Consider the following 14447-nt stretch of genomic DNA (forward strand, 5'->3'; position numbering starts at 1 on the left):
AGGATTCTTGACACAAGTCACGAACCTATAGAAAGATGTACACAAAACAACAGATGCTGAAGGCAACAGTGTGCCTGTTCACTATGAATGAAGAGTGATTTGTGAATTTTAAAAGTAGGTTTCCTTCACCTGATCCAGCATTAGTTGGTCCTATTTCCCCCTGAGCTAAAGAAGGGACAAGAAGGATTATAGGCTTGAACGGGACGTCAACACAGATGAAAGAGCCTGTTTTATAATGCAATTTGTGACTTCATATCCAAAAAAGCACAGATCTCATCACCATTCCTCAGTGTTGCTTTGGTTTTAGGGTTTCAGATGAACCTAATGGTTAATATTCCTGCAATACTGTGTTAGCTAGAATTTTCTGGTGGCAGAATTTAGTTTAATAGCTTCAGAAATTAATTTTGTCCTGTATTTTATACAGTCGTTAAGTATAAGAAGGATTCACTGAAATACTGAGTTAAACTTTCTTGTACTTTAGGGAAAAGTTTATCTATGGTGATCATGACTTAGAGTATTCAAAAAGTTCTTGCAAATGGCAAGAGTGGTCTATCGTCTCTTCTTTGGGATGCAGAGAAGAAAATAAGTTGAACCTCTGAAGGCATCTTCCTCCTTGCCTTTTCCACCATAGGATGTGGGACTCTCTTGAGGAGATTATCTTTCTTTTTTTTAAGCTTCTTCCAGGTTAAATTGTAATTCGATGAAATGGTGCCAAAAATTAGGAATAAGACATGCCCATTCAAAAGAGTAACTCTTTTTAGGATTTGTCATGATCTGGGAAAAATACAGTTTTACAAATTTCTTGGATTGCAGAAAATATGTCTAGACCTTAAGAAAAAAATCAAATATCTAAGATAGTAAATCAACTAGTGTTTTAACTAATTTACCCAATCTTGGCATTGGTAGCAGGAATATATACGTATAACATGCCTGAATAAGAGTTAAGAAAACAAAGCCCCAAAAGCTCTCTATACAACCAGAGGAAATACAGCATGTGTGTAGCTGTAGAAATCTTGAGTTGCCAAAGCAGGACAGGCAAACTTGCAAATTTATGTCAAAAATTCTGAAGCGGGGAAAAAATAAACTCCTAGAATATTTCTAGGCCTTATCTTCGCTGCACAGTTTTTTGCTCTTCAAAAAGTCAACTAGTAACCATGAACACACTTCTACCAAGACGCAGTGGCTTCTGCCTAGGGGTAAAGATATATAAGGTCATATTTCTTTTCTTCCAATCCCTCCCTCCTTGCTTTTTGTCACCCAGCCTCTGAGGACATTCTGACTCAATGGAGAGATAGCTTTGGGGCTCAATATGTACAAATTTTCTTGTTCTATTCTTTTGAGAAATGTTGACATAGAGAGAGAAGGCAACCAGGAAAGAAGCTGGAAAATGACCAGTATGTGTAAGTAAACAGTAGAGATGGCCCTGGTGCTGGAAGAGGGGACGCAGGGATGCCCCTGATCTGTCCTGGCACGTGAGCATGATTGGAAAACACGGCCTTCTCAGTGCAAGAGAACAAAATTGGCCTTCACTCAAGCTTTCTCTCAGCTGTTGCTCTTCCTTACAACACTGTGAAAGGAATAGTTATTGCAGTTTGTTTTTGCCCTTCTAGACTAAAGAAACACATTAGTGGTTATCATGAAGACAGGCATACAAAGTCCCCAGGGTACCTACTGCTAAAAATGAGATATGTACTCTGTGACCTAATCACATCCAACTAATAACAATGTGAAAATGGTTCTGCTCTTGTTTGAGGCTCCAGTGAGCAGGACCATAGAGAAGCTCTAATAAAATAAGAATTGCTGCCTGTACCTGCAACATAGGGGGCCCACACTAAAGCATTACACTGACACCTATTATTTTATTCTTTTGGCAACCTGATTATCGAGAGTAAAACACATAAAAAGCACTCTCCAGCTTTCCATGAATGTACTCTAATTTGATTTCTTGGTGAATAAAGGCCTTCAAAGGAATTCCCATGCTAATCAGTTAATGAGTTAATGGAGCTTTCTTTTATAACAAATGGTAGTTCAAAGTACCTGTAAGTGTGGCCATGATGCCTCAAGGGTAGGTTCATCTTCTTCTGGATCAAATTCGTTGCTGTCACTAGGAGGGAGAGTTCTGAATATATTGCAAGATACCTAAAAATAAACAGGCAGCAGAGTTAGCTGGAAGCATCTTTTGGATAGCTTTACATAAGGTCCTAGTGAGCCAGCCAAAGGGAACCCAGGTAACTGCATGACGAATACCACCAAAGTGGAATAAGGACCTCATTGTATAGGCTTTGAGGCCAGGACTATCTCTAGGCAACGCTGGAAAGTAGCAAAGCAGCACTTCCTACCCTCTTGAACACTATTTCTTATTCTTATTTGGCCCTTCCCACCCTAAGTCCCCATGATTTTATACCTTCCATCAAAGCCTGCTCTTGGTTACTTACCAGTCAAGCATGCTTCTAATCAACCAATTTACACTAAGATATAAATAACTGCTAATGGGCTTCATGTCCTTCCCTGCTCGGGCTTATTCACAATTCTGCAGACTTATAGTTGAACTAATAGTGAAATTTCAGACATTCACAAAAATGAATCAGAAAAGACATTTCAGAACCTTTCTAATACCCTTAAAAATACTTCTTATCTGTCCTCAACAATTCGGTTTACAAAATAGCAACGATGCCCAGGGTAAGATATATTTGTGATATAAACCTCTATAAACTAGGGATTCCTTTACTAGGCAATATCCAAATTAAATGCTGGTTGTTCAAAGAATGACCATAAATTGATAACTGTAGAAACTAGGTGATGAAGAGATGAGGATTCTTTACATTATCTACCATTTCTGTATATATGACAAGACTTCTATAGTAAAATACTTATGCTTAAAATGCTGTTGGTATTATTCTCAGGATTTCTTTTCAATTTGTTTCCTGCTCTACTTACTAACCTGTCTTCTCCTAATGACTCAAACATATCCTCAGGTCTGAAGAATAAAACAGGAAGGAGTAGGAGGGGAATATGTAGAGAAGGTAAGAAGGGAAAATGAAGGAGATACTGCACTAGAAGCCTTTGCTGGACTTTCTATGTAACATAGAAAATACTGAGCTATAATATGCTCCTCTAAAAGAAAAAGAAGAAAGGCTTTGGGGGCCCCATATCATCTAAATGTGTTTATTCAACATATATTTATTAAGTGTCTATTCTATGTATACATACTGTTCAAAACACTGAGAAAACAGTAATGAACAAAGCAGATAAAAATCCATGCCCTCATGGAGCTTATATTCTAGTTAAAGCCACAATTATTTCCATTTCCCTAGCTATGGAAAGTGAGCTCAGATGTGTAAGCTATGGAAAGGAGATTCAATTTTAAGTGCAATGGGAAGCCATTAGTGGATCTTAAACAGGGAAGTCACATGATCTGATTTTTGCTTTAAAAAAAATCACTTTAGCAGTTATATACAGAATAGACAGGAAGGGGACAAGTTAAAAGGCTGTGAATGTGGCAAGGGATGACATTGGCTTGGACTAGGATGGTAGTAGAGAAGACAGACAGGAATAATCAATTCAAAATATATTCTGGAGGTAGTACTTGCTGCTGGCTTGGATGTATGGCATGAAGAAAAGGAAAGAATCAAGGACAACTCATAGATTTAAGGCCATTTACTGAATATGGAGATTACAGAGAAAGGGAAAAGGTTTCTTTGCTTGTTTGTTTTGATGGAGAGATCCAGTGATCTAGTTAGAGATACGTTAAAAGAGCAGTATCTAGGAAGTAATCAGACATATAAATCTGGACCTCTGAGCTGCACAGGTTACACCTGGAAACATACAAGGACTCATCAGCATATAGATGATACTTAAAGCCATGGGACTAACGGATCACCTTGGAAAGAAGTAAATATTAATAGAAAGAATGGAAAGGGTCCTTGGGCACCCAACATTTAGAAATTAGGCAGAAGAAGAAAAGCCAAGAAGAGCAAATGAAAAGGAGCAGGAAGTAGAAGAAAAGAACTAGAATTTATCTCAGGAGTTAAGAAAGGAAGAATGTTTTAAGAAGGAAGAAGGGGTCAAGAGCAACAAATGCTGCTCAGAGGTTGATGAAGATGAGCACAGAACAGTGTATATTGGATTGGGCAGCCTTACGAATTGTGTACTATTAGTGTTCCCAATTCGCCATTGAGGAAACAGAAGCACAGGCGTTGTTAAGTTCCAAAGTTACAGTTAGTAACCAGGAGAGTTAACAACTGGAACCCCGGCTGTCAGGATCTCCAGTGTTCTAGAAGAGGTGGCAGACCAACTCTTTTGCTCTTTAGTTTAGATGACAGAAAAAAATGCTATTAGAGTATGTTTTTGCTATGGCTAATGCCAGCATGCACAATTCCACTGTCCTTTCCAAAGATTATTAGAAATTATATTGATGAAGAAACTAGTTACTTTTCAGATAACCACCAACTTATGACTTCTCTTCAACCAGCCAGCCATACCGCAATTCACAAGGGCAAAGGTCCTTTAATTATGCAACTTTGAATCTTCATTAAACTATACATGTCAAAAATTAATTGAATTTTCATCCCAACTAAGTTACTTATATTTACTATACTCTCTAATAAGAGTTCTTCCTCTCCGAAGACATAAAACTAAACCATGAAAGGGTGGGGAGGGGAAAGGTTTCCCTATAGTAAAAAATCTGGGTAAAGGGACAGAAACTTCTGCTCCTCTGTATTTTTAGACATATAAACTCTCTTACAGTGCCCACCACATGCCGCAGCAACTACCTGTTCACATATGTGTTTGTCTCTCCCCACTAATCAAGAACCAATCAAGAACAGGCAAGATATTTGTTTTCCTAGCACACACTAGGCATCCAATAAATATTCACAAAATAAAAATTTAGATACATTAATAAAGCTGTGTACTATGGTTTTGCTTTAACCAAAATTCAATTTAAAGTTTTCTAGGTGATTTAAATAAATCTAGGTTATTTATAAGGATGTTTAGCTCTGCATAGTGTTCTCATCCTCTGATTCGGTCAAAGTTTCATCTCTCAGTTACCACATCAAAAGAAGGCCAAGTTGGGTAAATAATCCACACAGCAGGTCGTTATAAAAATATCCACATCTCATTTAGCTACACACTACCATTTCTTCAAATTTACCTTCCTGACATGCTTCATTTCATTTACTTCTAAACATTCACCAGATGAGTAATGAGGAGGCACATGTCTATTGGGTTAGACAATTCAGAGCTGACTTGACTGGTTAAGTAGTTCTCCCACACATTGGGAAAGTATGGCAAAGCATATCAAGCATCATGGCCAAGCCTTTGACCCAGCCTGACACATAACAGGTGCTTAATAAAAATGTTATTAATGAAGGAGGCATTACTCCCAACCCTGAGAATCTACCCTAAGAAACTAATCCAAGACAAGACTGAAAAAGCAACTTAAAACTATCATTTGTAACATTCTCCAAAAAGTGTAAAATTGGAAATAACTTTTATGTCCAGCAACAGAGAGGTACATCAACTCAGTGGAATATTGCGCAGCATTAAAGATGATGGCCATATGGAACCACAAAGAAAGTCTATAAATAAACATCTAGGTAGACAGGCGATTGAATATTGTGTGATTATAACTATAAATAATGTAAATGGATACCTAAAAGGAAATTTAAAGATGTATTGAAGCAAGAAGTATATGGATGGCAAACCAGGTTATTTCTCTTGGGACATGCCAAATAAGTCTTAAATCTTTAAAAACCGTAAGTTAGAGACATACAGTATGTGAGACATGCTTTTCATTTCAAGATGAAAATGGGCTCTTGAATTTGTTTATACAATACTATTAGTGCTGTCAAGAGAGTTAAAAATCAGAGCCTCCCACAATGCCTTAGTTCATGAAAGAATGATTTAAGAATTGAATGACTAGACCAGTTTAACTGTACAGTTGAGGTCCAAAATCATGAATTTAAAATCAGGTCATCTATCAGTGGGCTTGGGGGGGGGGGGGGCGGGTAGGTGGGGGATGTTTCTAAATCCCCTGACTTATCTTCAACAGTTTGTGTGTGAGTCCAATTCAAGAAGAGGGCCAGTTACCTTCATCAGATTTTCAAAACACTTCCAAGATCTAAAAATGGTTAAAAACCACTGCCCTAGATAGTAAATTTGCTTCCATTAAATCTTCCTTTATCACTGGCAGTCACTTTTAATTTATCGTCTAGGGTTAAATGGATTATTAAATAGGTAATGGCCACTGCATGCTTATGCAAATGTATCATGACCACAAGTAACCACCACCATCATTCCTCACAACATAGCAGCTTTGAGAAGAGTCTATGTGGCTAGATTAAAATGTATTCAAGTATTTCCAAAGTCATAGACTGCGTTTACTATAAAAACATATAAGGCTTTAGCCCTAAGCCTTCAATTTTATTCAATCCGAAATGGATTATAAAAAATGAACAAAAGGAAATTTAAAAGTGTATTAGAAAGATTTATTTTTCAACTGTTTTATTTTAAACTACATCAGTGTCAGTGCAAAGGGAAAAAAAGTTTAAAAAATAAATGTCTTTGAGGTGGTCTAATTCATTTTCATCCCAAAGATATTACAATAAACACTGAATGTTGGGATCAAACAAAAGGCTTGAAGGCCTGACCTCCAAAAAGCAGCAATAAGGACAGAGCAAAGCTGAGGGGATGGGAGGAAAGGTATCAAAACCTGGATAACACCTCTTCAAAGATAGAAAACCTAGTATTTGGGCCTCCACTGAATAGCTTGTAAATCAGATCATGTTAGAGACTATCTCACCCAGCCCCTTCATCTTACAAATAAGGAAACTGAGGTGCAAAGAGTTTCCTAGCTTTTCAAGGTAAGAAACTGCCATGACATGCACAGAGGGCTCTCAGGTTCCTTCTCTCTGATATAACTCCACTCCCACCCCTGAAGACCATGGATGGACTTGACTTCTCCATTTCTCTTTTCCCTCTGATTTCCCCCATTCCCATTTTTTTTTTTTTTATCATTTTTATTACTCTCTCATTTTCTCATCTCTCCCTTCCCATCATCTCCTTCCTAGGTTTTTGGCCTGCCAGTGCCACTCAAAGGCACCCACAGGCACTGTTTACCTACCTTGAGGGCATTTGGTTCTAAATAAAATGACCTTGCTCAGCATTAACAAGGCACTATAACGATTTCTTCATCCCCACTGCTGGCTTGGACCCCCAGGATCTTGATTATTGCAATGCCTCCTCTCTGGTATTTTCTTCACATCCCTTCCTTCTTGTCTCCCCCAATTAGATTTTGAGGCCCTCAAAAACTATTTACTCATCTCTGAATGCCTGGCATCTAATATAAAATAAATGGAAATGGCTCGGCACAGTGGCTCATGCCTGTAATCCTTGCACTCTGGGGGGCCAAGGGAAGCGGATCTCTTGAGCTCAGGAGTTCAAGAACAGCCTAAACAAGAGCAAGACCCTGTCTCTACAAAAAGTAGAAAAATTAGCTGGGCGTGGTGGCCCACCTATCTATAGTCTCAGGTACTCAGGAGACTGAGGCAGGAGGATCATTTGAGCCTAGGAGTTTTAGGTCGTAGTGAGCTATGATGATGCCACTGCACTCTAGCCAGGGTGACAGAGCTAGACTCTGTCTCTAAAAAAATTTTTTTTAATTTTAAAAAATGGAAATAACTAAGGTTGCCAAATAAAAGACAGGACACCAGTTAACTGTGAATTGCAGATAAATGGCAAATAATTTTTTTAGTGTAAGTCTGTTCCATGCAGTATTTGGGACAGTCTTACACTAAAAAAATTATTTATTGTCTATTTAAAATTCAGATTTAACCAGGTGTCTTGTATTTTTATTTGCTAACCTGAGAACCCCAAAAGAATACAAATATTAATTAAGAACCTCTACTAAAGAGGCAAGGTCTGGAACCTAATGGCTGCTTGCTTTGAGGGCCTGGCTGCTCTATCAGTTTTCAGTACTTTAACTGTTGACTAAGGTTAACTATGGTGCAGAAAAATAAATGCCAAATTCTTGGCCAAATGTGAAAGAGGAGACTACAAAGTTCCCAAGTTCATGGCCCAACGAGCAAGAGGAAGAATTGTTTAGACATATTTTTATCAGATTTTGATTAAACAAGTTAATTTCTGAGTTGCAATAGCAAAATATGACTGTTGTAGTTTTAAAGTTATTTAAGTTATTAAAGAAAAATATAATTCACCACCCCAACCCCTTTATCTCCATAGAAACTACTTATTTTATACCATGAATCTGGTGGACATTTTGTTGTTGTTAAGGAAAATGGTCGGTACATAATAGAAAAACACAGTGTGGCTACGCTAGCACCTAGGAGCTACTCACCAAATATCTGCCGAGAGTAATACTGAAAAAAATAGAAGGACAATACAGTGAGAGTTACTTTTTTAAAAAATTAATGAATACTTTGAATTTCCTTTGAAGTTCCTTCAGTTATGTATTTGTTAATATTTACGGCACTCTGGTAAATGATACATGTAATGTGAGTGGGGGACCACTTGTACCACAGTATAACACATCAATTTAATTCATCTTTTCTATGCGTTAGAATATACTTTCTATTAATATATGGTTGAGTATCGTCTCTCTCAGATAAAAGTAGATGAACTAGTTCACCTCAAGAACGTTTTTTTCCCCTTTTGTCTGTGATGCTATACTTTCAATACAATTATGCGATACTGCAAGCATATGAACTATACAAAATAATGGCATCAGAGCTACAAAACGAATTTTCTTGAGATTACATCTTACAAAAGATCTCTATGAATGATGTTTTTAAAAGTACATTCAAGCAAATTAAAAGGTGCCATTATTTCTCTAGCACTATTCACATTAAGACCTCATGCAAGTAACAATTTCAATGATATCCCTGAGTTTTTCTGATCCATTCTATTCATTCATTCATTCAATAATCCATCATGTTTTGAAAAGAAACCAAAATAATTTAATGAAGCAATTTACAACCACAGGGAGGACCCAGTAAATACAATGTCGACCCTAGTTCATCATGTATTATTTTCATAATATGCTATTATGAAACATGAATTTAAGTAGATATGGTAAAAGTGGATCTTGAAAGAAAATAGGCAAATCATCAACATTAACCATGAATGCCATTTTTTAAAAACAATTACATATGAAACAAAAAATAGAATGTAAGCAAGCCGTACTTTAAATCTCTAAATCAGACATTTGGACACATAACAGTATTTCCAAACACACTAGAATGTGTATTAAATATTCAACTCTAGGATTAAGAACTAAAATTCTAACAAAATTTGCTGACATAAAAATAATGAATAATAAAAACATGCATATGTCAAGTTACTTTTGGTAACACCAAATTTAAGAATTGCTAATGGTCCCAAAGACAACCTTTCAAACCTGACCCTCAGCCTCTTTAAATTAAATAATAAAGATAAATAATCAATGATAAATTGTTACAGTAAGTGCTATAGTGAGTGCTCTCGAGGACAAACCGAGTGGCACACGGAGAGTCGGAGAATTAAGGTTTATTTGTCGGTGGGCTTAGAGGGGTCTCGTCATTAAATTTTGAGTCCCATCTACCCAATTTTTCCCACTTTTACTAAGTTAGGGGGTGATCTAAGGGGTGGGGTCTCAGGTGACTAATGTCCTCCAGGTAACAGGTTAGTTGATGTCTCAGGTAATAGGTTAGTATTATGTTGATGCACCAGGTAATAGGTTTAGTGTTATGGTGATGTGTCAGGTAATAGGTTTAGTGTTATGTTGATGTGCCGGGTAATAGATTAGTTGATGGGCCAGGTGTGAGGTTAGTATTATGTTGATGTGGGTCTTCCGTGAGGGATGGGGCTCTCAGGTGGCTGCTGTGTTAAGTAATAGGTGGGGGTTTTCCTTATCATTCCCCCCTTTGATGTCCTTATATGTCTATTATAGGGCATCATTTCCCAGTGGGTGATAGCCTCATAAGGCCATTATGTGAGTTGTTGTTTTCCAGGTTATAGTTGTTTTTACAAATTTTATAACCGTGTTGAGTATGTAGGGATCTACGGTGACAAGGAGAAGAATAGTTATTAGTTCAATCAGTAATTTGTTTCTAAAGTCAAACTATGTCTCTTAATTACCACAATAAATCTACTGTAGTTTCCACTTCAGACTAGGTATAAAGTGTCTTTTTAAACCTTTCCATCTATGTGAATAAACACAGCTATTTAAAAGTTATCTGAACTTGTGAAACCATTAAAATCCCTTATTCTAGCATAAAGGCACATCCTCAGCACCTAATTCTAAAGAACAGATATTTGAATTTAAATCAGCTTGACAATTTCCTAGATTATGGGCCATCCACTGCAGTTCTAGCTATATTCTCTGACATATTAAGTGTGTAACTGTCATTGCTATGTAATATTATCAATACAATTATAATTTTCAGAAGTTATTATTCCAAACATGATTCCTTCAGCCAAAACAATACCCACAATGTCTTTGTTTAGCACAAGTGCAGCAGCACAATGGAGACTATGGGAATAACTGTTAATACGTAGGTGTGACCAAGCCGCTCTAGCAAGGTTGTCCACATTTTGATCATAAAACCTTCTTTGTGTACAAAGCTGTACACCTTTGAGAAAACATTCACTGAACCAAAAACAGAGCACTGTTTATGTGTGACTAAGAAACATGCACTTGTGACAGCTGGGAGGTTTGTTTTACAACATCCGGCAATGTATAAGAGGATTTAGAAGATTTCTAAAGTGAGTGATTACAACCAATTATTGTTACATATTCACTGTCATACTTTAAATCTGTATTGGCAAGGCTTTCTAGGACACAGCAACTGTTCTATTAAACCTGATTTCTGAAATGAGGCAGAAGGAACATCTTAAAATGATAAAAAGCTTAACAGGCAGTTGAAGAAAGGGAATAACAAAAAAAAAAAAGTTTAAAAACTTACACTGCCCAATTAGAATTTTTAAACATATAGCCAATATTCAAAAGATAAATACTAGAGTAATAGAAATCTTGGGCATGTATTATTTTCCTAACTCACAAGGAAGACATCATTTTTACTTATATTTCCTTCATTATGTATTTCTTTTTTACTCTACTGGGAACACACACTGTTCCCAGTAGAGTACGGGATTAACAAAGACGGATTAACAAAGACAAAAAAATGTTCTCGTTGCTGCAACTGCTGTTGGTAGCAATAGAAGCATTTATTTGATAATTGTTATGATGAATTGGCATAACTGGATTTAACATATACTGATTGTTTCTGCAAATAATTTGGTCCCTTTAGACACTGAGTTTCTAGAAGAGCAAAGCACTGCCAACCATACGGAGGAAGGGAATCTGTCCAAGAGAGATCAAGAATACAGAATCATGAGACTTAAGAATTCTGTCACTTAAAAAAAAAAAAAAAGAATAGAGAATCAATGGAATTTGAATACAGAACAAATGAAAATATAGGTAGTGTTTTTGAGGAATACGTCAGCATTTCATTATAAGGGGACAAAAAGGAGGAGCCGAGTAAAGGAGAGAATTTTATCTTTTGTCCCACTCTCCTAGATCTGCAGCATGTTCATCAGAAGACATAAAAAGAGAAAAAGAAAAGAGACTGGTGGCGGGTAGAGGGGAAAAGAAAGATTTTTAAAAAAGAAAGATTTGAGCTGGCCCCCTCCATGTACAGTGATCATTAATGCCAAACTAATATAAGAAAGTTAATAAAGGAGAATTCATAATAGCTGCAAACTGGAAGCAACCTAAATGTTCATCAGATAATAAAAAAGGTAAATAAATATATGTATATAATGGGATATTAAATAGCATGAAAATAAATAAACTATAGCTCTTCAGAACAAGTTGGATGCATCTCATACCTATAATATTGAGTAAAAGAAACCCGATTCTCCCTCCAAAAAAATACATATACTGTTTGATTCCATTTATACAAAGGTCAAAATCAGGTAAAACTAATTAACGGTATTGTCAGTATAGTGTCAGGAGAGAGGACCCAAACCCAGAGAGTCTATGCTCTTAACCACAGGGCCACATTCAGTCATACTTTAAATGGAGACTCTATAGGAGAAAGTGGCACTGACTGACCAGTGGGCTCGCCTATAGTGTGATTGGCTGGGCTAATTTCTTACCACCATCATCCTTTCACACTCCCACCCCAAACTCTCCTTTGTGTCTTTATGTCTTTTCTCTTTATGTCTTATTTGATTCTCCAGCGAAGAATCATCTATCCCTAGATGAGAGGGCATAAGGTATCTGGGCACTGAATGGGTTGAGGATCTCCCATTCAACGTGGTCTCCTACTTTCTGAAAGGTGCCCACTGCTCTCAGCTGTGACTGATGTCCCCAAGTCCAGATTCCCACTTCAAAATATTAGCCTCTCCAGAGAGTTAACCTTCAGTCTTTTGCTGGGATTTGGGAGGAGCAGTTATATGGCTACCTGGTTTGGGGAAAGTGGAGTGGAATCAGGAGTTCTAGCTACTTCTTATACAGACTTTAAAAGCAAATCTCCTGTTTTCACCCCCATACACCCTTACTTTGAGAGCTCTATCTGAAGCTCCTTGGAGTTGTGCATGTGAGTTAGCTATTTTCAGACTCCCCTTGCTGCTGCTTCAGGTTCAGCTTTCTCTGATGGACCAAGCAGTGACCACTGTTCATTTGCTTCCTAGCTTCCAAAAGGTTGCTTCTGAGATCTCCTCTCCACTTTGCTTTGTTCTTGGGGGTTTTATTTATTTATTTTCAGTAATTTTGGTGAGATTTCAAGGAGTAAAGGAAGTAAATATATGCATGTGTTGAATCTACAATATATATTTACTCAAAAGTTAGTGATTACTCCCTATTAATTATTACATTCTCCAGTAACTTCTGGTAATTCAAGTAATTAATTTGCTTATGCAAATATGTCCATCTCTTTTTAGCGGGAAAAAGCGCAAGAAAACCAAATGGCAGTTGCTCTAATCTTAGCCAAGGTAAAATGAGAGCTCTCCACATCAGTTTTCTTTCTCAGAATTAGCACTAACACTACATTAGTAGGTCCTAGTACAGAGCAAAATAGAAAAATAAAGCAAATTCAGGATCTGGGGATACTAAATATAGAATTCAAATGAATGCCCCCAAGTCATGATTTCATCCAATGAACAAGGACACAAATCTCTACCCCACGCCACCCCCCACCCCCAAAAAAGCAGCACTAGAACTCAAAGTAAAGCAAGGCTTGATCCTTGCTATGTTGCTCTTCTCTCAATAATCAGTTCTCTATCACCTTGTCCACTCTGACCTCTGTGTCCAGGCACATGGACACCCTTAATTTCTTTATTTCCAGCTACATTACAGAGCAGCTTAGACATCTCCCTAGCATCTCAAATTCAGTCTGGTCAAAACCAATCTCATCCTCACTGGCCTCCACTTATCCCTGAAAGAGAATTCTCCTTCTACCTTCCCCATTCAGTAGGTAATCTGCTGCTATACACAATTTGTCAAAGAGTCATTTTATTTATTACTTCAAAATGTCTCTTTGGTGCTCGTAGTACTATTATTTTTAATGGTGGAAATTTGGAAACTGTTTAAACATCCAAATTTCAAATGCAGCTAAGTAAATGATGGAATATCCAAATAATGCACTACTAGGAACCGTTACAATAATCATCTTAAAAGGCATTTAACTACATGAAAGGATGTTTACATCATAATGCTAAAGAAATAAAAAAAAAAAACCCAGAATCTAAAAGTTTATATATATAGTAAGATTAGGAAAAAAATGTTTAACAAGGAAAAATAGGAAAGGAGTACAAGGGAGTTTTCTGGGGTGACGGCAATGTTCTAGATCTCCTTTAGGGTGAAGGTTATACCAGTATACACAATTGTTAAATTCATTGAATGTCCACTGCTTAAGACCCATTCTTCAAATCTGATTGCGTGTTAAGTATATCTAAATTTTTTTAACAATTTTTAAGAGAAAAAAATCATATAAAAATACAGACTAGGAAGAAATTGGTGAAAATGTGAGTAATGACTGAATTTAAATAATGAAACCATGGGTGGTGTTTTTTTTTTTTTTTCTTTTCTGTGAGAGCATGGGGGCGGGGGGAGGAATATAGGAGATGGGGAGTTCCCTTTAGAAATCCTTCATTTCCTCTTCCTTTGCCTACCATCTGACAAGACTAAGGCAACAGTCCTATGTCAAAGGCCATCCTGGGTTAAATCTCCCAGCCTAATCCTCCTTAACAGAGCACAGCTTTCTTTGTAGTGGCTGGAAAAAGAAAAGTAAGAACATCATTTACATTTCACCTCCTGTTCAAAAATCCTTACAACTCACTGCTCACTATCTACAAGATTAAGTCTAACCTCCTCTACTTAGCTTGCCAAGCTCTCTATAACCCAAACCCTTCCCTGCCTCTTCACCGTTATTACCCACAAATTCCGA

General features: G+C 37.0%; 1 protein-coding gene across 4 annotated transcripts in view; it reads right to left on the reverse strand.

The window, feature by feature from the left end:
* PPP2R5E (protein phosphatase 2 regulatory subunit B'epsilon) overlaps nucleotides 1-14447 on the reverse strand; it is a 138344-nt gene that overhangs the window by 37762 nt on the left and 86135 nt on the right. For all 4 annotated transcript variants that reach the window (XM_069487370.1, XM_069487359.1, XM_069487349.1 and 1 more), the window contains exon 4: nucleotides 2038-2139. In XM_069487370.1, coding sequence (XP_069343471.1) covers nucleotides 2038-2139 — 102 coding nt within the window. The remainder of the gene's footprint in view (nucleotides 1-2037; nucleotides 2140-14447) is intronic.

This window comes from Eulemur rufifrons, chromosome 2 (assembly GCF_041146395.1).
Source record: "Eulemur rufifrons isolate Redbay chromosome 2, OSU_ERuf_1, whole genome shotgun sequence".
Classification (NCBI taxonomy): Eukaryota; Metazoa; Chordata; class Mammalia; order Primates; family Lemuridae; genus Eulemur; species Eulemur rufifrons.